The following is a 27,857-nucleotide window of genomic DNA, read 5'->3' on the forward strand; positions in this document are numbered from 1 at the left end:
GAGCCAAGGGCGGCACCCCAGAGTTGGGGTGTGGGGTTGGGGTGGGCAGCCTTTGCCCCTAGTGCCTGAGGCGCTGTTGCCTTCAGGAGGTTGCTGCTCATTTCCCTTCTGCTCCCCCTTCAGACCATCCTCTCTGTCTGACTGTCCCAACTCTCTTCCCTCCCACTGCCCCTTGCCCACCTGGAGCCCTTGGCTATGACCAAGGGTCTGTTCCCTCACCTACCAGCTCCCATCCAGTCTCTGAGGGCCCTGCACTCCCTCTCTCTCTCTTTTCTTTAATGTTTACTTATTTTGAGAGAGAGTGAGTGAGAGAGTGGAGGAGGGGCAGAGAGAGAGGGAGAGAGAATTCCCGCTGCCAGCGCAGAGCCTGATGCAGGGCTCCGATTCACGAACCCTGAGATCAGGACCTGAGCTGGAATCAAGAGTCGGACTCTCAACTGACTGAGCACCCCGGGGCCCCAGGGCTCTGCTCTCTTGACGAGAGATGGGGGCGGGCTGATAGCTCCAGCTCATGGAGCTGGCAGAAGTGCCTGAAAGTGGCGGATGGTGCCACCACAGCAGAGCACACCCGCATGTTGAGCCACGTCCAGGTGGTCAACGTTAGCTCCTTTGTCCCAAGTTCTGCTCAGTCAGGCTCTTGGCTGTGCGCTGTGCGAATCATTGCCTTTCTTTCACCAGAGCCTGTAGAGAGGTAGGCGTGGTTGGGGCTGCAGTGTATGGTGATGCAAGGTGGCACTACACAAGGGCGTCCAGGTGAGGGGGCGACCATGGGTCCACAGGCCGTGCTCTGCTCATCAAGCTGTGTGCCTGGCCAAAGGGGCACCTTCTAATTTGCACAAAGTGCCATGGAGGTTGGCAGTGACACTGGAGGGTCCTTATTTGAAAACTGAGGAAACTCGGATTCAAGGAGGTTAAAAAACTTGCCCAAGGGAAAAATAAAGGTGGTAAAGGGCAGTCAGGAGTTGTTCCAAGGACATCTGTGTGGACATCCAGCAACAGAGCAGGTGCGGAAGCTATTTTGGGAGAGAGAGATTGGGCTTTTGGCTACTGCTTGAATTTTCCTATTTCCCCACGGGAAGGCTTAGGTTTTCTACTGCAGTGAAGAATGACAGGGAGGGGAGAGTGGAGACGGTGAATCTCTAATGACGTCCCTCTGTCTAGGATCCCACTTTCCTCAGTGTTCTTGGGGCAGGAGCCGGTAAGAGAATGGGACCTTGAGTTGCCCTGGGCAGGTGTGGGGGAAAGAATTTCAGGAAAGACCATCTCAGATGAACAACCAGATAGTCTAACCTGGCTAAGGAAGGAGGGGAGGTCAGGAGGGAGTCAGCAGGTCAGAAGAAAACAGAGGGAACTAGGAGGACAGTGAGAACAAGGGCAGGAGAAGAGGTGAGAGAGCTGGTTGTGGTCAGAGCGTGGGACGTGAGGCTTATTCCCACATAATGGGAGTGGTGCAGGTATTAGCCATTTCCTGGGAGTCTCGTGGAGGTGGGAGTCTGGCGTGGAGGTTGAAGAGTCACTGGAAGTGAGGGCATCCTCATGGCACTGGAGTCATCTGATAGGATGACTGTAGGATGGGGTGGAGGGAAGAATGGTGATGGAGATGAACGGAATGATCAGGAAAGGAGGTCCAGGCATCGCAAGTAAAGTGCATGGGCCTTGACGATGCAGGACTCCCTACAGGAGGGTCGAGGAGGGAAGGCTGGAAGCTGCGGCCAACGGGCTTTGGGATCAGGAGCAGCTTTCACCTGCAAAGGCCGAATGGGAGTCAAGGATGTAAAGGAGCTTATTTAGGACGAATGGCAGCCGTAGGGCTTCCGTGGAAGGTTTAGGAGGGGGAGAAGCACAGAGTGGCAAGGGATCCTCCTGGGTCCCGTGTCTCTCTGACCCTCCCTTGTCTCTGTCATGGGGCCCTTTTCCTTCTCCTGCACTAACAATATTGGTGTTCCCTTGCCTTCTGTCCCCGGCCCGCCATCCCTCTCATTCCCCACAATTTCCAGGGTGCCTCTACTGCTGTGTGGTTAGTTTCAACTGCTATGATCGCGATGAGTCCTAAGTCAGTACCTTTAGCGCATCCTCCTCCGTCTCCAGATTCGCATATCTAACTACCCTTGAGTCTGCTTAGCCAGCCTCAGTCCCCTGCAGGCAACTCTAACTCAACAGGCCCAAACTGCGCTCACACCTCTGCCGGAACGCAGGCCCCTTCTTGTCTTTTCCGCATTGCCAGTTTGGGGGTCTTCTGCATGTCTCCTCCCATATAACTAATGAGTCACAGGTTGCCAAGTTTAAATCCTAGATGTTTCTCAAGTCTAGCCTCTCATCTCCACCCTCTCCTCCCATCATCCTACTTCCTGCTCCCATCACCTCTAGAGGACCACACGACTCCCTGACTAGTCTCCCTGCCTCCAGTCCGGCCCCTTCCAACCCAGCCTCCACACTGCTGTAGTCCTTGGAATGTTTCTCATCTTTCTTAGGATAAAATTTCAGCTCTTCAGCATGGCACGTGAGGTTCTCTAGCACACTTGCCCGGTTTCACGTCTTACACTTTCCTGTTCACCTTTGGCATCTTTGGTCTTCATTCATGGAAATATCTCACTTGGACTCTTCCCTAGATTAACTCCTACTCATCTTCTAAGACTCCGACAAGGTATTAACTTAGTCATCACGTAGTTACTGACTGGCACCACATATACAGCCCTGTGTTTTCCTCCTGCATGCTCCTGCCCTCCTCCTTAGTCTTCATCCTCTCAAACCTCCATCCCCTCAGACCAGCACAATGTGGGTTCACCGCTGAAAAACGTGTTGACCGAATGGAGGACTGTCTGGAGGGCGGGTGCTGAGTGATCAGGCGAGGAACACACACTGTCCCAAGAATGCCCTGTAGGAGGGATGACAATGAGACAGACTTGCGAAAGTCCTGGTTTGCCAAATTCTAGTTGATAGAAAAATGGACGAGTTAGAAGGCATGACGGCTATTAAGTGTGGTTGGGAAAAAACCCCATGTGATGAAAATCCCCAAGGTACAAACTTGTCAGGCGGCTCCAACAGATCCCAGACAATCTTGCAACAATGATGTCATCACGAGGCTTCATTTGTTAGGAATCCGTACCCACGCTGGATGACTCATCACCCAAACTGCTGAGGGACCCTAACAGTTAAAACCCTCACATTCCTCCTTGATGTCTTAACACATTCCATCTGACAAGTAGATACCACTTTCCTTTCTTTGCAAAACCTCTCCCTACACAAAGCTATTCAAAGCCCACACTGTGGACCCAAATTCCTCAGCCAGGCTTGTGGTTTGAGAGGCCAGGGAAAAGGCAAATGGGATGAACCATGACTAACTCCCAAGTCAATGCACTGTTTCTTCACAAAAACAGAATACTGCAAAGGGTTCAGGAAGGGGAGGGAGAACCGTGTAAACCCACCAGGGTTCCTGTCACCTTCCTCCCCCACACAGACAGGGCTGCACCAAAGCCGAGGTGGCTCCCCCTCGGGCTAGCCTGGCGGCAAGTCTTGCTCTGCTCTTGCTGCCAGGTTCTAAGAATGGGGCTTCTGCCACGTTCCTGTCTGCAGGAGGTTGAGGCATGAACATCTGGTTGGGCCCGGGAAGCAGCGTCATTCTTTCTCCTGAAAGGGCTCATCGTGCACTGGCAGGAGACACAGTGTCATGACCCTCCAGGAAGCAGCACGGAGGGAACAAACAAACCTGATTTTAAATCCTGCCTTCTCGCCTTTTTATTAGCTGTGTGTCATCTTTTAAATATGGTAAATCCACTATTTTTATACCTATAGTGGAGCCCCTCTGGCCACAGCTGGGAAAAATGTTTTTCTCAACTGGGAACATGCTTTCTCAGCTGGGACAATGCAGGAAATGGTTTGGAACCAGATGGGCCTGATTAAGTCCTGATTTCACCACTCTGGCAAGTGACTCAACCTCTCTGTGTCTATCTGTAAAATGGGAACCTACCCCATAGGGCTCCTGTAAACACTGAATTAGATAACGTACGTGAAAAGGCCCAGTACAGAGCCTGGAGGAGAGCAGGTGCCCAACAAGAGTGGGATGCACTAGATGGTATCATCTCAGAGGCCCCTTCATTTGTGAACGTTTTTGGAAATGAAAGCCCATGACCTAGGTCAGGAGGGACCAGACAAGGGTTCTAAGGAACAAAGAGGGTCGTGATCCTAGGGCATGTCCCTAAGGGTCGTAGGGGAAGGAGTTTATGCTGTGACTGGCTTTATTTTCAGGAATGCTCTCTCAGCCAGAAACAGACAGAAGCCAGTGTCCTGGAGCTCTTAATGACAAGGGAGGCCAGGCTCCAGAGAGTTCTAGAAGTGACCTCCTGTATGTGCTGGGGCCTGGGACAGCCATTCCTCTGTGGGGGGCAGGGAGATGCTTTATGAGACCTCTAAAGAGGCTGTGAGTAGGAGATTAAAGAAATGTACAGTGAAGAGTATAAAGGTCCCTCTAGTCAGTGTAAGACTGGGGAAACCTGGCAAATCTTATGCTTTCCTTTGAGCCGAAGGAACACAGGGAGAGCGACGAGTGAGGCTTGTGTGAGTGGCCTGCAGCTGGGAGGGGCTGGAGGACAGCACGGGAAGAGGCTGGCCCGTTGGCGGGGAAAGCTGCGCACATCGGCCCGCACTGCCACTCTGAGGGAGGGCCGTGTTTTCCCTCACGGCCGAGCCAGCCACTGGGCCGAGGGCTGCTGCCCGGGAGGGGGAGGTGGCGGCAGAGCCTGGAGGATGGCAGGCAGGCCGAACAGACGGTGCAGGGACCACCCTGGAGTATGTTCCTCTGGCTGTGCTGGAGTCTGCAGTCGGGGCCCATCCTGCTTAGTGACGGACGCTGGGTCACCTAATCCATCTTCCCTATGTGACTGCCCTCACCACTCAAGGTGTGAACAGAAAGAGAGAGGCCCGCCTAGACCCTTCACTCCATTCGGGGCGTGCATTCTCAACTGGGGCAGTATCTCCCGACAGGGGGGAAATTCCTGCTTGCATGGTGGGGAGGGGTTGTGGTGAAAAATTTTTTTGACATAGTACAATGATATGTGGTTCTCCAAAGGCACAGTATGGAAACGTATCTATCTAGAAAGAGAGAGTATCTGTGGTACTAAAATTTCACAGGGGGAGATGACAAATAGGAAAAAAAAAAATCTTAAAAGGCTCCTTTTAAAGAAAAGAAAGTTGAGAAACCCTGAAGTAGGGCCTGTTGTTCCAAAGAACTGCCAGTGGCCTGACCAGGATCTTCTGGTGCATTAAGAAGCCCTGACCAGCGATCTCCAAGTCCCCTGGCACACGAGGCAGGTGTTGGTAGCCTCCCTGCCTTCTTTCTGCTGAGCCAGAAACCCCTGCATCTCCCAGCCAGCTCCTCTCCTGCTGGCCTCAGTCAAGTCTCCATGGCCACCAGTGAGCCATGGATGGGCAAGCCCCGACTCCCGGACTGAGGACTTCACAAGGAGATTAGAACCAGGGTTGCCTGGCCTATCTTCCCAAGGCAGGAAAGTGCAAAGGTTCTCTCCTAGGCAGGCAAGAGCGAGTCTGATAAACATACCACGAGATAGGATGCTGCTTACACAAGAGCCCCGTTTCACAGCTCAAATCTGAATATCCCTATTTTCTCTTATCAGTACATATTGACATCAGAAGGATGAGATCACATCCTTTCCAACCTCAACCTTCTGGCTGCCCTAACCAGATCAGCTTAGGAGCATCATGATGGACAATGAGAATCTAGTTTTCTTATCACTATTGTGTAAGGGCTGCTGATTTTTATTCTAAAGAAACCTGTAGGGAACATGGACAAATCATTATGTCAGAAACATCCATGACCGTGGCTTCAACTATTAGCTCTCTTTGTTTATTACATTTAAATTTCAGTTATTAGGCTGAGAGTAGTCAGATTTTAAAACACAGTGTGATTAAAAGAAAAAGTAAATATTTCCTGCCTTAATATATTTCAAATGATTATTATTTCCGATTAATCAAGTACGAAACTGCATGCAGCAAAGTACTGATGTGATTTTTGTTCCTGCCTCTCAAATAGGCACAGTGTTTTCCCAGCTCTACACTTTATTAGCTATTTGATTTTTTTTTTTTTAACATTTATTTATTTCTGAGACAGAGAGAGAGACAGAGCATGAACGGGGGAGGGGCAGAGAGAGAGGGAGACACAGAATCGGAAGCAGGCTCCAGGCTCTGAGCCATCAGCCCAGAGCCTGATGCGGGGCTCGAACTCACAGACTGCGAGATTGTGACCTGGCTGAAGTCGGACGCTTAACCGACTGCGCCACCCAGGCGCCCCCTTTTTTTTTTTTTTTTTTAAGTCAACTATAGGCCCAACATGGGGCTCAAACTCACAACCCTGGGACTAAGAGTTGCATACTCCACTGACTGCGCCAGCCAGGTGCCCCTGCCAAAATAGCTTGAGATATAATTCATGTACTATATAATCTGCCCACTTAAAGTATACAATTCAGTGTTCTTTAATATAGTCACAGTGTTGAACAACCATCACCACAGTCTAATGGTAGAAATTTTTGTCCCCCCTAAAAGAAACCTCCTACCCACTGACAACCACACTTCCTACCTTCCTGAAAACTCCAGGCTTAGGAACCACTGATTTACTTTTGTCTCTATAGATTTGTTAAATAGGCACATGTTTTTGAGCAAAGTCATTTCATATTCTAATTCCATAATTAACCAACAGCTTATTCTAATCAGACAATAATTTCGTCACATTTAACCAATTAGAGTCATACCTAATCTCTTGATTTTGTGTGAAAAGTGAAGCTGACATTGGCCTACTGAGAACTGCCCTGTGTTACTAAAACTACATTCCCAATGGGCACCGAGGCAACAGATTTAGCTTCTTTCCTGTCCAGATATGTTCACCGAACAGTCAGTAAAGATTCCAAGTGAAATAATAAGTATACCAGGAACTTGCCATTAAAGAATTCCTATGGTGAAGGTGTTTGTAAAGGCTAATCTCTAAGGTAAAATCCGTCTACACTGTCTCCAGCACAGGCACGTTGACTGGTCGGGTTTTTAACTCATGGTTTCTATAGGTTTGGTTTGCTTGAGGAAGTTTCTTTTTGGTCCTCTCTCCAATGATTACCATGTGGCAATGGACACTTAGCTTCCTTCTTGAAGGTCATGACTCCCTTGCATAGGGCCAAAATGGGTGGTTTTAGTACAGACCCTTCCACTGCCAGTATGTGACAAGTTCCAGTCATGAGAGCTTCAGTGCCTATGTACAGAGTCTGTCCTTACCAATCATCACAAAGCTTTCCATAGAAAACAGCGTGTCTGAAAATGGATATATTTTTCTAGACCTTGCAGCCATTTATCGGGCAGTGGTTTTCCTCTCTTAGCACCAGATAAACTGCTAGGCTGAGTTGGCAGAATCTGAGACACATCCCCCAAGACGATGAATCAGTCATTATGTAGGAAAAAAGGTGGATCTGGCCAAGGAAATTAGAACTTTTTCCAAGTCTTTGCCCTGGTATAATGCTCATATTACCAGAATCCTGTCTGCAGAATGACAATGACTTTCACTTTTTCATAGTTCTGTCATGAACATGCATTACAGAGCATGTTTGCAGATGTGATTCATTTGAATCTCATTACAATCCTGTGACGTAGGTAGGATGGGTCTTTCATTTTCCAGATGAGAAACCAAGTGTGAGAACTTGGTCAAGGTCAAATGGCTTGGTGGCAGAAGTGGATGCTTCAGTTGAAGGCCAGGGTCTGTTGAAGCAATCCTCTGGAGGGGCCATCCATGTACTCTAACTTCGCTCAAAAAGATTTTGAAAGCTTCTCTTTGGAGTACTTTACAAATCTGCAGCACATCTTTGAATACCCTCAGTGGAGGCAATATTTCATCTTCTATGTCAGTGGTTCTCAAATTAGAGCGAGCATCAGAATTACCTGAGGGGCTTGTCAAAACGCAGATTGCTGGGCTTACCCCCAAAGTTTTGGATCCATTAAATCTGAGGTAGGGCCCAGATGACTCTCCCAGGTGATGGTGATGTAGCTAGTCCAGGGATGCACTTTGAGAACCGCTATCCTAAGGAATTTATTTCTGGAAAAGGTGAATCATTCAAAAACAAGTGTTGTGACCACAGTGGAGACCAAGCTGGGGAACTCTGCCACTGGCCAAGAACGGTGGACAGCGGGAAAGACCACCACCAGTTCTGAGGGAAATTCGAATAAAGAGAAAGGTGCTACATAATGGCAGTTTGGTTGAACTAAACGTGAAGCTTGTTACTTAGATTTTTTTTTAAGCTTACTTATTTCTGAGAGAGAGAGTGAGCGAGGGAGGGGCAGAGAGAGAGGGAGAGAGGGTATCCCAAGCAGGCTCCATGCTATCAGTGTGGAGCCTGATGTGGGGCTTGAACCCATGAACTGTGAAATCATGACCTGAGCTGAAATCAGGAGTTGGATGCTTAACCGACTGAACCACCCAGGCATTCCAATATGAAGCCTTTTAATATTACTACTTTAAAGGGGATTTCACTCTTTCACATGTGTGCTAAAGAATTTTTCTCATGCACAGTAGTACATGTATGAGATGTACTCTTTTATTTCCCAGCTTGAGAAAAAGGAAAGAAACCATGGAGGTGACACCCACATTAGGGAGAATCAGTATTAGGAGAGAATTAATAGCTATTTACGGCAGCTGACTAGTCAGGCTGGTAAAGCGGGGGTCCTTTCTAGGCCGAAAGCATGATGGGTGTGGATGATGAGGGGAAAGCTTGGACTCTTCCTAACCTGGCTGTTCTGTCCAGATTAGAATGGAAAAAGGTGAAAAGATCTAATTTTGGATGCCAAAGATAAACACGCAACATTTTATGGGGAAAGAAAATTCTAGCAGGAAAGAAGAATGAACTACATTAGGTATTTAAGCTGAGAGTCAATCCTTCGTGTCACAGAAGGGGAAAAGAAAAGAGGCGGAGGACTGCCTAAATATTCATTCTAATTTTATTTTCAATTCTACATTACATTAAACTCTCCTTGTACTCTTTAATTTACAGCAACTGCTGACACAAATTGGTGTGCCTTCTCTTCTTTGACATCAGTATTTCTCTTGAATTATGCATTTCCATCTGGAATGAGGTTTATGGGGCTAAAGCCGTCTTTATTTTAGATGGATGAAGACAGAGAGGGATCAATCAGGGGTTGAGCACAAAACCAAAGTAAGGTGAGGCCGATATATGTTCAAGGCAGCATTTCGCTGTAAGTGGTATTTGAAAATGACACCAGTGTTTCAAATTTCAATATATTAAAATTCATCTACTAGTGGGGTGTCTGGGTGGCTCAGTGGTTTAAGCATCCGACTTTGGCTCAGGTCGTGATCTCACGGTTGGTGAGTTCGAGTTCCGCATTGGGCTCTGTGCTGACAGCTCAGAGCCTGGAGCCTGCTTTGGATTCTGTGTCTTCCTCTCTCTGCCCTTCCCTTGCTCTCTCTCTCTCTCTCTCTGTCTCTATTAAAAATAAATAAACATTAAAAAAATTCAACTACTAGAGAACAAGAAAAACTCTATCAACCTTCATCCCAGGACTTCCAGATTCTTCATTTATTCGTACCCTACAAGTATTTGGTAGCCATTTCTAAGAGGACGGATGATCATAATAACTGTATCACTTCTATTTGATCTAAAATTGAGTTGAAGGCAAAATAAACCACCAGCCTGATGCCGTGTGTTTCGCTCACATGAGTGTCCATGGTTGTGGTGTTCAACCTCAGAGGTCAGCACCGTGGACTCCACTTTTGGTGATAAATGGCTCCTGGTCCAAGTCAACAATTGGTCCACATTGAAGAGGTCATTTGTTGGTTTCAACTGGGGCCTGACTCAGTGTCCACTCTCAGCTTCTGGTTTGTGAGGGTTCTGGGCTGGCCAGTCATACCAGTATTGAAATGGGGCATTTTGATGAAGCCATTCTGAGTTAGCACTTGCATCAAAATGACTATATGAAACATGCAGACACACTGTCTCATATTACCAAGTAACATACGCAACAGACATCCCTGACCCCACACCCTTTCTGCCACCCCATGCCACTCTCAGCCCAAGCCTGGGGTCTACCTGAAAAACAATCCTCAGCCATCTCAGAAAAGTCTCCAGTTTTAATTTTTACCCATCACACATTCCAGCCGAGGAATGGGAATTGGGGATAAAGTGAAGGTCTTTGTTTTGTACACTGCTCGATAGTTTAGAAAAAAGGAGCATTTTATGTTTAATTTTAATAGCTTAATATTCTTGAATCAGTATGGTCACATGAAAACAACTCGGTCTTAATACTCTTTGGCTAAAACTGGCTGTGCCAAGTAGCCTCGGCATGAAGTCACTTCCTCTCTAGAACAGCCTAATTTGACCAGTGGTTGGCCAGCCTGAAGAACATGTGAGGGTCTGTTGTGAACTTGGGATGTGGCCCTGCTGTGGCAACCTGGAGTGGGTGGGCCACGAGTGCAGGGAGCCAATGGCTGCCCTTGCCCCTCTTCAGGTTCAGGGGCAGGGCCGGCATGTGGTCAGCAGGTGCTGCTGAGTCACAGCCCTCACTGTTCTTCTGTCCGGCTGGCCACAGAGAATGGCCTGTGGAGACTTGCAACTGGTGAAAAAAAAAAAAAAAAAACAACAAAAAAAACCCCTTCTGGCCAAAATGTCTGTGGTGGCTTAATTTATTCTATAATTTAAAGAATTCCATTATTGGAAAGGATTAATGAAAGAGAAGTAGAATCCCGAGCATGAGCTAAAACTGGAATAAAAAAGGCCCATTCTTCGGGCAATATTAATGGAAGCTTTGTATAAATAACTTTGTATATTGATGAGTAAATGGCACTTAGAACTAAACTGTCTGTTAGTGATTCACTGGGTTCTAAAGGCTGGCCTTGCCTTCTGTGCTCCGCAATCCTTTTTCTTTGTGACTCCGCTCTTCTAGACAGAAAACAGTTAATCCAATAGGATTTAGTCTCTCACAAAAGATTATGCTAGAACATCTTCTGCCAAATGTTCATCTTCTAGCAGCTGCTTTTTCATTTCGGTGAGAGGTACTTGAAATACAATCATTGTTCTCTGGGAAAATTGCACGCTAAATAGTATAGAGCTCCCAGATTATTAAACAGCAAAGACATCTGATAATATTAGCACCAACCACAGGTTCCACTTCTGCTGATGCACAAAATTTTGAGTAGTTAGTCATTGCACAATATCGTATTTATATCCTTTTTTGCTTGAGCTGTTAGGCCACAGAATCCGTAGGCAGTTGCTGTTATAAAAGGGTTCTCTGGGTTATTTATAACGTTTCTGGTTCCTTACGAGTTGCTGGTTCACTCTTGGGTCTTGGGTCGGTTGTACACTGGGAGAATGAAGGGTGGAACTGAACCATCTTTCTGGGAATCTCACTGCTGAAGGCTGGTGTGGATGAGTCACAACAACCTGTACGCCTGGGCCCGAATACCTGCTTTGTCTACACAACCAAATTCATCACATACTGGCTGATTTGTCACTTCACCAGGGGGGCAGTGTGTAGTTATGTGAAGGCTGTGTTTGCACCTGCAGAAAGCTAGTGTCTCAGGCACAGATGGTAGGGGAGATATCTCAACTAGCATTGTGTTGCAAAAGAGTTTCCTTCACATGCTATTTACTTTAAATGAAGGATACATTTCTGCTCCAAATGCTACTCTGTTGCACAGATCAGTGATTTCCCCGAAATGGGGGTGGCAGGCAGCCAGACATGCCCAATGGAAGGGCGTATAGGGATCACCTGAGCATTTCATTTGATTTTCTGTAAACGACACAGGCATCTTCCTGTGCTATCTGCAGAGAATCACCGATGATATGGATTGTTTCCTTAAAAAAATTTTTTTTTAGTCTTTATTTATTTTTGAGAGAGCAAGTAGGGGAGGAACAGAGAGAGAGGGAGACACAGAATCCGAGGCAGGCTCCAGGTTCTGAGCTGTCAACACAGAGCCCGACGTGGGGCTTGAATCCACGAGCCGTGAGTTCACGACCTGAGTTGAAGTTGGATGCTTAACTGACTGAGCCACCCAGGCGCCCCTGATGTGGATTGTTTCTAATGGGAGTAGGTCTTACTCCTTAGGTGAGTCAAGGCCCCCAAAATGCTGACAACCACCACGACTGATAGAATGATCTAGTGGTGTTGACCATGAACTAAGCATCTTACTTGGTCCCCCCACCCTTTTATTTTAAAGGAAATGAACTACCATTCTGTCCTCTGAATTCTTGAGTTCCTAAACTCCCTCTCAGTATCCCCACTGCCACCTCCCTAGTCCAGGCTGCCATAATTTGTTACTAGGTAGATCAAGACAACAGTCTTTGGGTGGTTCTCTCTGCCTCTGGTATTGTAATCTCCAATTTAGTCTTTATAAGGAGCCATTTAAATTTTTTAATAGAGTACAAATCTGATAAAATCTATTCCTGCTTAAACTCTTCAGTGGCTCCCCATTGCCCTCAGGAGAACATGCAGATTTCCAGTTGTGGCAAATGAAGCCCTTCACAGCCTGTCCCTGTTAGAGCCACACCTCATCCTGTTCTGTTCTTCCTTGTATCATAAACTCCACACAGAACTACTTAAATTAGAGGCACAAACCTGATACACTCTCTTAGTCCTGCACCTTTCATGAGCTGCTGCCTCTGCCTGGGTGACCCTTCCCCAAGCTGACTTATCCTGTAGCTCGCCCTCCCTTGCCCTCTCAAAAGCAGGGTTACGGGTCCCGCAGGCCAGGTGGGCTCCTCATCTGCTCTCCCACCACACCTGTTTTTTCAATGACGCTGGAACAAGAATAAGGTGACAGGGGCCTCCCCATCATGGTACTCCTCATTCTGAACGTGGGTTACAGACTCTTCCAGACTTAAGCTCTTTGTGGCCAGGGACTGTCTTTTAAGTTTATTTATTTTGGGGCACCTGGGTGGCTCAGTCGGTTAAGCGTCTGACTTCAGCTCAGGTCACGATCTCGCGGTCCGTGAGTTCGAGCCCCGCGTCGGGCTCTGGGCTGATGGCTCAGAGCCTGGAGCCTGTTTCCGATTCTGTGTCTCCCTCTCTCTCTGCCCCTCCCCCATTCATGCTCTGTTGCTCTCTGCCTCAAAAAGAAATAAACGTTAAAAAAAAATAAAAAAAAAATAAGTTTATTTATTTTGAGAGAGAGCACACGTGCACAAGTGGGGGAGGGGCAGAGGGAGAGAGAGAATCCCCAGCAGGTTCCATGTTCAGCTCGGAGCCTGACCCAGGGCTCAATCTCACAACTGGGGGATCGTGACTCAAACCGAGAGTGGGCTGGCCAATTGTTTAGCATGCAGAAAATTAAAATACAGTGTGCTGAATAAACGTATGCTCAGTGGGGTGCTCCTCACCTCCTTTTGCCAGAACTTCCCACAGGGATCGTTTCTGTTTCTTAAAGGACAGTGACTTTCTGTGTTTAAGGACTGTGTTTTCTGTTCTAGAGGTCACTTTTGTTTCATCAACATTGGAACAAGAATAAGGTGACAGGAAGCCTCCGGATTCCAGGCATCTCTCCCTAGCAATTTTAAAAGACACGAAGAATAGAAAAGAGAAGGTCAAATATATACCTTATAGGGGTTCTAGAATGAGGGGATTGAGGACGTGGAGGGGAGGCAATAATGACAGAAAGAATGGGTAAGAATTTTTCAGAATTGATGAGAAACACAAATACTGATGTTTATATTTATAGCAGCATTGTTAACAACAGCCCAATTATGGAAACAGCCCAAGTGATGAAGGATAAAGATGTGATGTATATATACAATGCACTATTACTCAGCCATAAAAATAGTGAAATATTGCCATTTGCAATGACCTGGATAGAACTGCAGTGTACTATGGTAAGCGAAATAAGTCAATCAGAGAAAGACAACTACCGTATAGTTCCACTCAAGAAACAAAACAGATGACCATATGGGGGGAAAAAAGAGAGAGAGGCAAACCAGGAAACAGATTCTTAACTACAGAGAACATGGTTACCAGAGGGGAGGTAGGTGGGGGAATGGGTTAAACAGGTGATGGGGAGGGGTGCCCACGTGGCTCAGTCGGTTGAGCATCCGACTTCGGCTCAGGTCATGATCTCGCCATCTGTGAGTTCGAGCCCCACGTTGGGCTCTGTGCTGACAGCTCAGAGCCTGGAGCCTGCTTCGGATTCTGTGTCTCCCTCTCTCTCTCTCTGCCCCTCCCCCACTCATGCTCTGTCTCTCTCTCTCTCTCTCTGTCAAAAATAAACAAACATTAAAAATAGGTGATGGGGATTAAGGAGTCCACCTGTTGTGATGAACACTGGTGTTGTATATTAAGTAATGAGTCACTAAATTCTACACCTGAAACTAATATTACACTGCACGTTAACTAACTTGAATTTATTTTATTTTATTTTATTTTATTTTTAATACAAAAGTTTTATTGATGTACTTTAAGGACGGGATATAAAGCTATTTAACTTTTAAAATGTGAGACTAGTCTCATGTGCTTTTAAAAAAATTATTTAACATTTTTTAAATTTACACCTAAGCATATGGTACAACAGTGATTTCAGGAGTAGATTCCTTAGTGCCCCTTACCCATTTAGCCCATCCCCCTCCCACGATCCCTCCAGTAACCCTCTGTTTGTTCTCCATATTTAAGAGTCTCTTATGTTTTGTCCCCCTCCCTGTTTTTATATTATTTTTGCTTCCCTTCCTGTATGTTCATCTGTTGTGTCTTAAAGTCCTCATATGAGTGAAGTCATATATCTTTCTCTGACTAATTTCGCTTAGCATCATACCCTCTAGTTCCATCCATGTAGCTGTGAATGGCAAGATTTCATTCTTTTTGATTGCTGAGTAATACTCCATTGTGTGTGTGTCTGTGTGTACATATATGTACACATCTTTATCCATTCATCCATCAATGGACATTTGGGCTCTTTCCATACTTTGGCTATTGTCAATAGTGTTGCTATAAACATTGGGGTGCATGTACCCCTTTGAAACAGCACACCCGTATCCCTTGGATAAATACCTAGTGGTGCAGTTGCTGGGTCGTAGGGTAGTTGTATTCTTAATTTTTTGAGGAACCTCCATACTGCTTTCCAGAGTGGCTGCACCAGTTTGCATTCTCACCAGCAATACAAAAGAGATCCTCTTTCTCCGCATCTTTGCCAACATCTGTTGCTGCCTAAGTTCTTCATGTTAGCCATTCTGATAGGTGTGAGGTGGTATCTCATTGTGGTTTCGATTTGTATTTCCCTGATGATGAGTGATGTGGAGCATGTTTTCACATGTCGGTTGGCCATCTGGATGTCTTCTTTGGAGACGTGTCTATTCCTGTCTTTTGCCCATTTCTTCACTGGATTATTTGTTTTTTGGGTGTTGAGTTTGATAAGTTCTTTATAGACCTTGGATACTAACCCTATATCTGATATGTCATTTGCAAATATCTTCTCCCATTCTGTTGGTTGCCTTTTAGTTTTGCTGATTGTTTCCTTCACTGTGCAGAAGCTTTTTATTTTGATGAGGTTAGTTCATTTCTGCTTTTATTTCCCTTGCCTCTGGAGACGTGTTGAGTAAGAGGTTGCTGCAGCCAAGGACAAAGAGGTTTTTGCTTGCTTTCTCCTCTAGGATTTTGATGGCTTCCTGTCTTACATTTAATTAGGTCTTTCATCAACTTTGAGTTTATTTTTGTGTATAGTGTAAGAAAGTGGTCCAGGTTCATTTTTCTGCATGTTGCTGTCCAGTTTTCCCAGCACGACTTGCTGAAGAGACTGTCTTTATTCCACTCTTTTCCACTGGATATTGTTTCCTGCTTTGTCAAAGATTAGTTGGCCATACGTCTGTGGGTCCATTTCTGGGTTCTCTATTCTGTTCCATTGATCTGAGTGTCTGTTTTTGTGCCAGTACCATACTGTTTTGATGATTACAGCTTTGTAATACAACTTGAAGTCTGCGATTGTGATGCCTCCTGCTTTGGTTTTCTTTTTCAGGATTGTTTTGGCTATTTGGGGTCTTTTCTGATTCCATACAAATTTTAGGATTGTTTGTTCTAGGTCTGTGAAGAATGCTGGTGTTATTTTGATAGGGATTGCATTGAATATGTAGATTGCTTTGGGTAGTATTGGCATTTTAACAATCTTTGTTCTTCCTAACTAACTTGAATTTAAATAAAAACTTGAAGAAAAAAAATAGAGCATTAGAGTCCCTCCCAGCCCCCCCAAAAAGCTTCAGGAAAAACAGAGTCATGAGCAGTATAAATAAGAATAGGGGCACCTGGGTGGTTCAGTTGGTTAAGTGTCTGACTTTTGATTTCAGCTGAGGTCATGATCTCACCATTCTTGGATACAAGCCCCACATCAGGCTCTGTGCTGACAGTGCAGAGCCTGCTTGGGATTCTCTTTCTCCTTCTCTCTCCGTCCCTCCCCTGCTCACTCTTTCTCTCTCTCTCAAAATAAATTAAAAAAGTAAAAAAAAAAAATACATAAGAATAAATTCAGATCTGGGCTCATTGTAGTAAAACTGCAGAATGGCAAAGACCAAGAAAAGTTCTTACAAAATCCTACTGTTTTTCTGTTCAAATGTGTTTTTAAAAGCTAGGTCCTGATATAGGTTGCATCTTCATAGCACTAAGCATCTGAAAGCAAAGAGGTCACACTGTGTTTCTAACGTTTTTACCTCTTAAAAACCACCTGAAGCAAAAATAGCAAAATAACAAATTATCCGGCTCTCTATACTTTTCAGTATAATTGAAATATTTCACAATTTACAAAGAAGGAAGGAAGGGAGGGCGGCAGGCAATCTGACTGGCCTTGGGATGACTGAGGGAAGTTAGTAAATGTAAGTATTTGATGCAAATTATATTTCACATACAACTGAATCCACACAATTAGATACCCACATGCTAAAGCAGACTAAGGAGAGGAAGACAGTTTTAACAGGGAACAGGACAGTCACAGGAAGTCACTTAGCAAATATAACCATGATCTTTCTTTCTCTAATTTTCATTTGTTTTGACCAGGGAAAGAAAAGGATATACAATTTTCAGTTTTCAGAGACTCTTTCAGGGGAGATGTGATTCACCTAACCTCTGGACGCCCTCTGTCCCCAAATCACATCGCATTTGTAGGGATGTACCACAGTATAGAGCCCTCCTGTAGTTTTAAAAGGAGGAAAGTGTGAATGATGAATCATGCCTTTACCTTCTGTCCCACTGCAGTACATTTTACTGACACGCACATGCATGCATGACATTCATGCCACCAACAATTTATTCACACAGAGCATACGTCCTCAGCACTGAAAATATACAAAGTATCCACACCGGTAAACTACACCACACACATGTTTTCACATGAAGGCAGACAGGTGTTTAGCAAGCTATGAACCACACACACCTTCTTCATTTCCTTGTTCACCTCTCTCAGCAGTGATGGGCACTGAGGGCGCTGGGCATGGCTCCAACTCACTGGGCTCTACAGCTTGGCTCCAGATGGTTTCTTCACCTCCTCACAATTTCAGGTCTACCCAAGCAACATCTTCACATACTGGAAGCCACTTTAGAAGCACTATGGTGTAGTCCTGACTGCCACCTCCCAGCCAAGTTATCACCTGCTATCAAGGACACAAGACACCACGCTGCTCTCCAGGAGCGGGGAGAAGTGGAGGGTAGGGGTAGGACGCGAGAAGTCTTCCTTGTGGCTGGATAAGCAAGCTTATACACCCTGACATTGCCCCTTCCTACTGGGACAGGGACTGTCTCCTGTCCTTTCAGTCAGGGAGCATCGAGGCCCACAGAACACTCTACATCTAGATTTAGAGTTTGCTCTCTTGACTTTTGCTGATGTTTTAACATTATTTTTTCCTCTACATCTTCCTTCCACCTCCGTGCCCCTGTTCTCCACTACCATTGCTCTTTTCAATCTCTGGCTGTATTTGAGTTCTGAAGCAGGGCCAGGGATCCCAGCTTCCTGCTCGGGAGCCCCTAAGATGTCTGGCACTAGGCACATGTGCATGCATGTCCAGGTCCAGCCGTGGGACAGGTGGGACAGTACTTTAGGAAAACGGAAAAGACAGCCTCGTAGTTGGCCCTGGTTCAGTTCCTCCAAGTGAAGATGACATTTCTGGTAAGCAGTTACAATTAGATTTTTAGAGCCCTGTGTTTTCAACAGATCCCATGCAGGATTAAGAAAGATAATTTAAAATATTTAATTCTGCCTGATTAGCCAGTAAATGAGGTGATCTGCTGATATGAAAGTAATGTAATAGAGTTAATATGGACCCCCCGGGCGTGACGGATGTCTTGTGCCTTGTCAATCAGTGTCTTTAGCAATTATCTTGTCCTCTGTCCTTTCTTCATATCCAGTCAACTTTTTTTTTTTTCATTTTCATCTTTTCTGGCAGCCAGAGTTGGCAGAGTGGTTCAGATATCATGCCCATTTGTTGATATCATTCCTAAGATTAAGATGGGTATTTGGGAGCCTCACCTGGGTTTTCTGTATTCTATGATGCTGATTTCAGAGATGCCATTTACTTCTGTAACTTCATTTTTTTTTGGCCTGGCCTTTCTATCCCTGCAAGTAAAATAATCTAAAGATAGGTTTTAAAATGGGCACCTGGGTACTTTGTTTTCATAACATTAGAAAAGAGCATTTGTGTCTGAGATTTATTCTTTCCCTTGACATATTCAAGGTAGAACTTAAGGACTATAAGGAATCCTGTCGATCCTCTAGTCCCCTGAGAACACTCAGTGGCTCAGTGAGACCAAGCGGCCCTAATATACACACTACTTACTTTCCCACAAGGAACTAGAACTCTTTTGTTTTTTCAGGAAGGCCTGTTATTATGTGCCAAGCATATAGTAAGCACTGGGATTTCCCAAGAAGAACTCTCTGAGCTGGACCTTGAGGATGGATAGGAGTTTGCTAGGCAGGGAAGGAGTGTTTTTGTCTTTCCTTAAACTAGAGAGCTAGTTTGGGAATGTTAAAAAAGAGAAACTCTATTTTCCCTAGCCTCTCTAGTTAGCAGTTCAGGCCTCTATTTAAAGAAGCCTCATGAGGGGCGCCTGGGTGGCGCAGTCGGTTAAGCGTCCGACTTCAGCCAGGTCACGATCTCGCGGTCCGTGAGTTTGAGCCCCGCGTCGGGCTCTGGGCTGATGGCTCGGAGCCTGGAGCCTGTTTCCGATTCTGTGTCTCCCTCTCTCTCTGCCCCTCCCCCGTTCATGCGCTGTCTCTCTCTGTCCCAAAAATAAATAAACGTTGAAAAAAAAATAAAAAAAAAAAATAAAGAAGCCTCACGGAAAGATGATTTGGTTATACTCACTGGGAGTGGTGCACCTCTCCTTCAGAGTTAGTCATTCAGTGACAAGAATGAACGGAAGTGATCTATCTGTGCCCAAAACTTTGCAATCTGGACAGGATGATCCTGCCACACACTACTAGCCGTGCAGTCCAGCTCCTTGTATTGTACAGGAAGATGCTGGAACTGAATGGCAGTGGCACTTGGGTTTCTTTTCAGTAACGTACAGAGCCAAGGTTATGTCCACTCTGTGTACTGGAGAGTGATGCAAGCACCTGGCGCATACGTGATCCAGGTTCAATGAACAGACACATGGGGACCTACTAATGAGCACTAAAAGGTACTGAGTGCTCACGTGCGCCAGGAACTGTTCTTAGAGCCATACATGGGTTACTGCGTTTAAAAACTTTTTTACATTTATTTATTTATTTTTGAGAGAGGGAGAGAGAGAGAGAGAGAGAGAGAGAAAAGAGAGAGGAGGGGCGGAGGGCAGAGAGAGAAGGAGACATACAATCTGAAGCAGCCTCCAGGCTCTGAGAGAGCTGTCAGCACAGAGCCTGACGCGGGCTGGAACCCATGAACCGTAAGATCATGACCTGAGCCGAAGTCAGATGCTCAACCGACTGAGCCACCCAGGCGCCCCTGGGTTACTGCATTTAAGTGAGGCTGCACCGTACGCAGCAGTGCCTTTGCAGGATCTGGTAGCTCCCGAACATCTAGAGGAATGGAGTGATTACAGAAGCCTGTATCTTAACAAGTGACAAGGAAAGTCAGTGCTGGAAGGTCAACTAGGAGGGACTGAAGGCTAGGCAGACTGCCACAAAATCAAGAGGAAGAGGGGTGCAGTAGAGAGTACGTGGATGTTAGAGTCGGACAGACAGACCGGCAAGCAGTTCCTGGCGCTGCCAACTTACCAGCTGTATGACCAGGCAGGCTGTTTGCCTTTGGGAGCATTACTTTCCTCCTGTCTAAAATGGGCATTAACCTTGTCTTGCAGGGTTGTTCTGAGCATATGGAGTCCAGCACAAAGCCCAGCACAGCGTGGTGCCTGGCATTCCAGATTAGCCTAAGAATCCTCATGTTCCCAAGAATCTGTAAGAATCATGGAATGTCAGAGGTCTAAGATACCTCAGAGATCACCCACCCCAGACATGTCATGTTTGGACTCACAACCTGAGCCCAAACATAATGAGTCCTTTGCCCAAAGCAGCCTGCTAGTTACTGGCTAGATTAGGGTCTGAGCTCAAGACATCACCTGGCCTTACCCACTGGGACTGATTATTACAGTTGAACCATAAGCAAAACACTCAAGATGGTTTTCACCAAGAGGGTGATTTAGGATGATCCTGTTAGTTCAATTCAGATTATTTCCTCCTCACAAAACAGCTGACTTTTCAGTTTTTGCTTTAGATCACTTCTGAAGTACATTCATTTGCTTTCCTGTTAGTCCTGCTTGGGCCACTGTACAAAAAAAGCCACAGGCTGAGTGGCTTGAACAACAGAAATTTACTTCTCACAGTTCTGGAGGCTGGAAGTCCAAGATCAAGGTGCTCACAAGGTAGGCTTCATTCTGAGGCTTCTTCTCCTTGGCTTGCAGGGTGCCACCATCTTTTTTTCTTTTAATTTTTCAAAATTAATTTTTAAAATTTACATCCAAGTTAGCATATAGTGCAACAATGATTTCAGGAGTAGATTCCTTAGTGTCCCTTACCCATTTAGCCCATCCCCCCTCCCACAACCCCGCTAGTAACCCTCTGTTTGCTCTCCATATTTAAGAGTCTCTTATGTTTTGTCCCCCTCCCTGTTTTTGTATTATTTTTGCTTCCCTTCCCTTATGTTCATCTGTTTTGTCTGTTAAAGTCCTCCTATGAGGGAAGTCATAGGATTTTTGTCTTTATCTGACTAATTTCACTTAGCATAATACCCTCCAGTTCCATCCACGTAGTTGCAAATGGCAAGATTTCATTCTTTTTGACTGCCGAGTCATACTCCATTGTATACATATACCACATCTTCTTTATCTGTTCATCCATCGGTGGACATTTGGGCTCTTTCCATACTTTGGCTATTGTTGATAGTGCTGCTATAAACATGGGGGTGCATGTGCCCCTTTGACACAGCACACCCGTATCCCTTGGATAAATACCTAGTGGTACAGTTGCTGGGTCGCAGGGTAGTTCTATTTTTAATTTTTTGAGGAACCTCCATCCTGTTTTTCCAGAGTGGCTGCACCAGTTTGCATTCTCACCAGCAATGCAAAAGAGATCCTCTTTCTCCGCATCCTTGCCAACATCTGTTGCTGCCTGAGTTGTTCATGTTAGCCATTCTGACAGGTGTGAGGTGGTATCTCATTGTGGTTTTGATTTGTATTTCCCTGATGATGAGTGATGTGGAGCATGTTTTCATGTGTCGGTTGGCCATCTGGATGTCTTCTTTGGAGACGTGTCTATTCCTGTCTTTTGCCCATTTCTTCACTGGATTATTTGTTTTTTGGGTGTTGAGTCTGGTAAGTTCTTTATAGACTTTGGATACTAACCCTGTATCTGATATATCACTTGCAAATATCTTCTCCCATTCTGTTGGTTGCCTTTTAGTTTTGCTGATTGTTTCCTTCACTGTGCAGAAGCTTTTTATTTTGATGAGGTCCCAATAGTTCATTTCTGCTTTTATTTCCTTTGCCTCTGGAGACGTGTTGAGTAAGAGATTGCTGCGGCCAAGGACAAAGAGGGTTTTGCCTGCTTTCTCCTCTAGGATTTTGATGGCTTCCTGTCTTACATTTAGGTCTTTTATCCACTTTGAGTTTATTTTTGTGTATAGTGTAAGAAAGTGGTCCAGGTTCATTTTTCTGCATGTTGCTGTCCAGTTTTCCCAGCACCACTTGCTGAAAAGACTGTCTTTATTCCACTGGATATTGTTTCCTGCTTTGTCAAAGATTAGTTGGCCATACGTCTGTGGGTCCATTTCTGGGTTCTCTATTCTGTTCCATTGATCTGAGTGTCTGGTTTTGTGCCAGTACCATACTGTTTTGATGATTACAGCTTTGTAATACAGCTTGAAGTCTGCAATTGTGATGCCTCCTGCTTTGGTTTTCTTTTTCAGGATTGTTTTGGCTATTTGGGGTCTTTTCTGATTCCATACAAATTTTAGGATTGTTTGTTCTAGGTCTGTGAAGAATGCTGGTGTTATTTTGATAGGGATCGCACTGGATATGTAGATTGCTTTGGGTGGTATCGACATTTTAACAATATTTGTTCTTCCTATCCAGGAGCATGGAATCTTTTTCCATTTTTTGTGTCTTCTTCAATTTCTTTCATAAACTTTCTATAGTTTTCAGTGTATAGATTTTTGACCTCTTTGGTTAGATTTACTCCTAGGTATTTTATGGGTTTTGGTATAATTGTAAATGGGACCGATTCCTTGATTTCTCTTTCTATTGCTTCATTGTTGGTGTATAGGAATGCAACCGATTTCTGTGCATTGATTGTATATCCTACAACTTTGCCGAATTCATGAATCAGTGCTAGCAGTTTTTTGGTGGAATCTTTTGGGTTTTCCATATAGAGTATCATGTCATCTGTGAAGAGTGAAAGTTTGACTTCCTCCTGGCTGATCTGGATGCCTTTTATTTCTTTGCGTTGTCTGATGGCTGAGGCTAAGACTTCTGATACTATGTTGAATAACAGTGGCGAGAGTGGACATCCCTGTCTTGTACCTGACCTTAGGGGGAAAGCTCTCAGTTTTTCCCCAGGATGCCACCATCTTGCTGTGTGCTCTAACCTCTGAGCAGACACAGATAGACAGCGAGCTCTCTGGTGTCTTTTCCTAAAAGAACATTAATCCTATGGGATCTAGGCTCCATCCTTATGACCTCGTTCACCCTTAATTACCTCCTTACTTCAGCATATGAATTTTAGAGGGGACATGCTTCAGTCCAAAGGACTGTGTTACCTATGTTCCTCCTCCCCCCAGGAGCCATTCCACTCAGGTGTGTTTCAAACCGGAGGTACAGGAATGGTGAAGTATGTGAACTATTAAGTACCTAAACATGAGGTATCACCTATGGCCTGGCCCCTTTTACAACTGCTTCAGGTCATCGATTAATAGAGACCAAGAGCTGTGGCAAGGCCAAAGTCTAGATCATTCAACCTATTGTTAATTGTAGGAATAAGGCTTGAAGAGTTTAAGACATGTAAGCAGACACATTCAGAAAGAAAACCTGATGCTGAGTAAAGCTTCTCTGAAGATAGGCTATGCATTTGAGTGAGGAACAGAAAAATGCAGCTTTGACATTTATTCTGTGATTTCCAAAGGAAACTGTATAAACTAACATATTTTTGAGAGAGATTGTTTCTTTAGAAAGATTAAGGGGAAAAAAGCCTGTCAAAAATGTGTAGTGAAATATCTAGACTTAAAGAGGCTCCAGGGCCTGGATGAGAAGGCAATGCAGATCATTTCCTTGGCATCAAGTGTCTATCCATTCAGAAGTTATTTTAAGTCAAAGTGTTACTCAGCCTACTTACACAGAGATCTTGGGATGGTTGAGAGGTTCTTTAGGAGGCCAAGAGTGAACTTGGCCAATTACTGGCTCCTTTGGGAAGGTAGTGGCAAGTTTTTTTTTTTTTTTTTTAAAGGTTCAGGCCTCTTAAAAAAAAAAAAAACAATGACTTTTAAAAATGTTTATTTAGTTGAGAGAGAGAGAGAGAGAGAGAGAGAGAGAGAGAGAGAGAGAGATGGAGTGTGAGTGGGGGAAGGGTGGAGAGGGAGGGAGGCACCGAATCCAAAGCAGGCTCTGAGCTGCCAGCGCAGAGCCCGACATGGGGCTCAAATGTATGAACCAAGAGATCATGGCCTGAGAAGTCAGACACTCAACTGATTGAGCCACCCAGCCCCCCTACCCCAGTACACCCTTTGAGAAATGATATCACCTCTCTTATTTGCTAGATGTGGCTCCAAATAGCTTTTTAAATTTTTTTTTTCAACGTTTATTTATTTTTGGGACAGAGAGAGACAGAGCATGAACGAGGAAGGGACAGAGAGAGAGGGAGACACAGAATCGGAAACAGGCTCCAGGCTCTGAGCCATCAGCCCAGAGCCCGACGCGGGGCTCGAACTCACGGACCGCGAGATCGTGACCTGGCTGAAGTCGGACGCTTAACCGACTGTGCCACCCAGGCGCCCCCCAAATAGCTTTTTGATGTGTCTCCAAATTGTATTTTCTTCCAAATTTCAAAGTAATGCATGAAAAATAAAGGGTCATGGAAAAACTCAAACAATTCAGAAGAACATGGAGTAGAATGTAGAAGTCCTCCTTTACAACACCTGCCTCCCATCCCCTGGCCCTCCCCATGAGCAATAGTTTGGTGGGTTATTTTTTTCCTAGATTTTTAAAATATGCTATGCTTTTATTTATGGATAGCTACAGTTATTTTTAAATAAATGGCACCATATCATTATAATTTGACTTTCTCCTACTGATGATTATATAGATATGTCTGATCCACTTTTGATTATTACAAAGTTGGAATATTCTTATACAAATATTTGTATATATGAGCAGTTCTACAAGATAGATTCTTAGAAGAGTTACTGGGCCAAATTTAAAAACTGTTAGTCAAATTTCCCTCTGAAAACATTGTACAAATTTACACTCCTACCAGAATTATATGAAAGCATGTGTTTTCCAATTTATTGGGACTTTGACATTATCAGTCTTTACTTTTTGCCAAACTGATGGGCAGTAAAGGGGGATCTCACTGTTATTTTCATTTAAATATTCTTGATTTCTTGTGAGGTTGAACATTATCACATTTCTTTCTTTTTTTGTCTTTCTTTCCTTTTTCTTTTTTTTTTTTTTTTGAGAGAGAGTGCACTCAAGCAAGCAGGGAGGGGCAGAAGTGGGGGTGGGGGTGGGGCGAGAATCTTAAGCAGGCTTCATGCCCAGAGCAGAGCCCGAGGTGAGGTTCAATCTCACAACTGTGAGATTATGACCTGAGCTGAAATCAAGAATCAGATGCTTAATAGACTGAGCCACCCAGGTGCCCACACATTTATTTTTTTGCATTTCTTCTTCAGTGAATTGTCCATTTACATTATTCTAGAGAAATGGTTGATATTTTTGAGTTGTAGAGGCTTCCCATAATTACACATATTAATCTCTGCAGGGGCAAATACTCAAATTTTCTGTTAAAAGATATTCAAGAGTGCATGAATTGGTATGGAAAAAAAAAAATGGAAGGATTTATATTAAAAGGATAATAGTAGACTGGGTGCCTTGCTGGCTTGGCCAGTAGAGCGTGTGAGTCTTGATCTTGGGGTTATAGGTTTGAGCCCCATGTGGGCTCAAAAAAAAGTCTTATTTAAAAATTACTTAAAAATAAAATCTTTAAAAGGATAACAGTAGTTACATTTGAGTGGTAGACTCATGGGTATTTGACTTTCTTTTTTATACTTTTCTACGTTTTCTGCTTTTTTTCTACTCTTGAACGCTAAGTATGTATTAATTTTATGAATAGAAAGAAAAAACCCAAGTAGACTGGAAAGTAGGGTAAAGGTGCTCTCAAAGCAGTTCCAAAAAAATTTTCCAAGACACTTTGAGTAGCGGCAGTATCAGTAGATATTAATTTTCCTAAGGTCAAAATGTGAAGGAAACAACAATTACTTCTTGCATAATAACTTGATATGGCAGTTGAAGTTAGCCTTATTATGTAATAATTACCTGTTCAGCACCCCCGATTCTATCATTCTTTACCCACAGTGTTTTATTCTCCCAACCCTTCTTCAAGTACTGGCAATCAACAGTGAGGGGAGCTCAAACTATCTTTGGAGCAGGGAATACCTCAGTTTGCCTGGGCTGAGAAACATCTCTTAAGAGCACCTAAATCCATTTGTTCTAATGACATCTGGCAATGTTGGCTTGGCCTTCCACTGGCTAGGGGGTGAGAGTGGGAAGAGGGTGCAGGTGTAGGATGGGGGTGGGGAAGTCATACCACGATGGGAAAAATGGGTTCAAATCTGGGTTTTCAAAGGCTGAACTGTCATTCTGGATGGTGCCTCAGAGGTAAGTTAATGGGAGCCAGCCCTTAAGAACAGCCTGGATGGCCGAAGGCCAGACCCCAGGATGAGGGGAATACACTGAGGAGAAGTGACCTCGGAAAGCTGTGGGTAACCCACCAGCCGCAGCAATCACGGTACCTTTAGGAGTGCTTCCATGCAAACTTGAAAAGAAACTATCACCACTTCCTACTGGTGCAATTTCTAGTTCAGAGCTGAGTCTCCAAGCCCTGAGTCATCTGTTGGGGGCATCCATGCAGCTGGGCTGACACTGCCTAGTGCCACACCTGCAACTTTGAGCACTACAGGACTCAAATATAATGGATAGAAAGAAAGGGGAATAAGGAAGAGGTAAGAGAATCCCCATGCTCCTGGCTTTTGATTACTCTTAGCTTACTTATATACCCTGAATTATAATGACTTATTAGAAGGTGAAGGTTTGGAAAGATGGATTTAGCCTATGGGCTAAATTCTTAAGGGTACCAATGCAGATTCTAGGACTCAACCATTTACGTGTAGAAAAACAATTTCTGTGTCAAGAATTTTATACAGCCTGTAGGCCAAGGATAATTAATGATATATCACAGTAGCACAATAACCTAGAAGATGACAGTGCTTAAATGTGTGTGACTCTCGACTACGGGGTGATTATGTAGTGCAATCGACACAAGACGGCAAAGCCCCCTGACCTTCAGGTTGGAGGACTGCACCGAGGACACGAGTGCCGTGGCATTTTGAGGCTGAGATTCAGGTAACACAGAGATGGGAAGAGCGACACGTCTGTCATGTCTTCCCAACTGAGCCGAGGACATCTGCACTACTGCCACCATCTCACGGTCGTACAGCAGGAAAAATGGATGTACAAATAGAAGCGATACAGCAACTATCAACACGGAGGCAAATGAATGTAGCAGCCTGCGGGAGTACTGACGCGGAGCAGGACTGGCCCCTTCCAGGGCGGGCTGGAAAATGTGCAATCCAATCCAGCTAAAGGTGTTTCCACCACCCATGCCATCCCTGACTGACTGATTTTATCTTGGCCAGCTTTGTTGAGGTTAAGGTTGACAAACATTGTATCCGTTGAGGTTGCACGACATGATTTTTTTTTTTTTTTTTTTGAAGGTGTGCCTCGTAAGGGATTAGGAGAAGGGGAAATGTGAGGTCATAAACCTCCTGAGGGCAAGTAATGCCCTCCTGACAGAAAAGTGAAGAAGCCCATTTGTTCAGAAGAAAATGCCTCCCTGGGAGTTGCTCACCTCGCCATATGAATTATCTCCTCTTTATTAGACCTATGAAGAGGCCGAACAGGTACGTGCAGAACAGGCAAGGATTTTAATAATGAGAGTGCAGGATGAGAGGACAAAGAGCATAAAAAAGGCTGAGGGAGACTTGACCCCCAGAAAATAACCACCCTTGTTTCCCGTGTCACCTCTGCTCCGCTGGGGGATGTTGAGAGCCCATTCAGTAGATTCAGTAGAGCAATGAAGTGGAAGATTCTTTATCACAAGAGTATCC

General features: G+C 44.8%; 1 protein-coding gene and 1 long non-coding RNA gene across 11 annotated transcripts in view; one reads left to right on the top strand and one right to left on the bottom strand.

Moving 5' to 3' along the window:
• Nucleotides 1-27,857, bottom strand: part of RBKS (ribokinase) — a 101,951-nt gene that overhangs the window by 20,802 nt on the left and 53,292 nt on the right. The window contains exon 6 of one of the 5 annotated variants that reach the window (XM_040496379.1): nucleotides 19,847-20,384. The exons of 3 other annotated variants lie outside the window; for them this stretch is intronic. In XM_040496379.1, the coding sequence (XP_040352313.1) occupies nucleotides 20,118-20,384 (267 nt within the window). In that variant the 3' untranslated portion in view covers nucleotides 19,847-20,117. Of the gene's footprint in view, nucleotides 1-19,846; nucleotides 20,385-27,857 lie in introns of those variants that run through there. One more of the 5 variants, XM_040496374.1, reaches the window with a different exon arrangement.
• Nucleotides 1,110-27,857, top strand: part of LOC121044284 (uncharacterized) — a 75,391-nt gene continuing 48,643 nt past the window's right edge. For 5 of the 6 annotated variants that reach the window (XR_005797225.1, XR_005797224.1, XR_005797228.1 and 2 more), the window contains exons 1-2: nucleotides 1,110-1,198; nucleotides 27,465-27,650. This is a non-coding gene — a long non-coding RNA (uncharacterized LOC121044284). The remainder of the gene's footprint in view (nucleotides 1,199-27,464; nucleotides 27,651-27,857) is intronic. The other variant, XR_005797227.1, reaches the window with a different exon arrangement.

This window comes from Herpailurus yagouaroundi, unplaced genomic scaffold (genome assembly GCF_014898765.1).
Source record: "Herpailurus yagouaroundi ecotype Mexico unplaced genomic scaffold, PumYag 188, whole genome shotgun sequence".
NCBI lineage: Eukaryota > Metazoa > Chordata > Mammalia > Carnivora > Felidae > Herpailurus > Herpailurus yagouaroundi.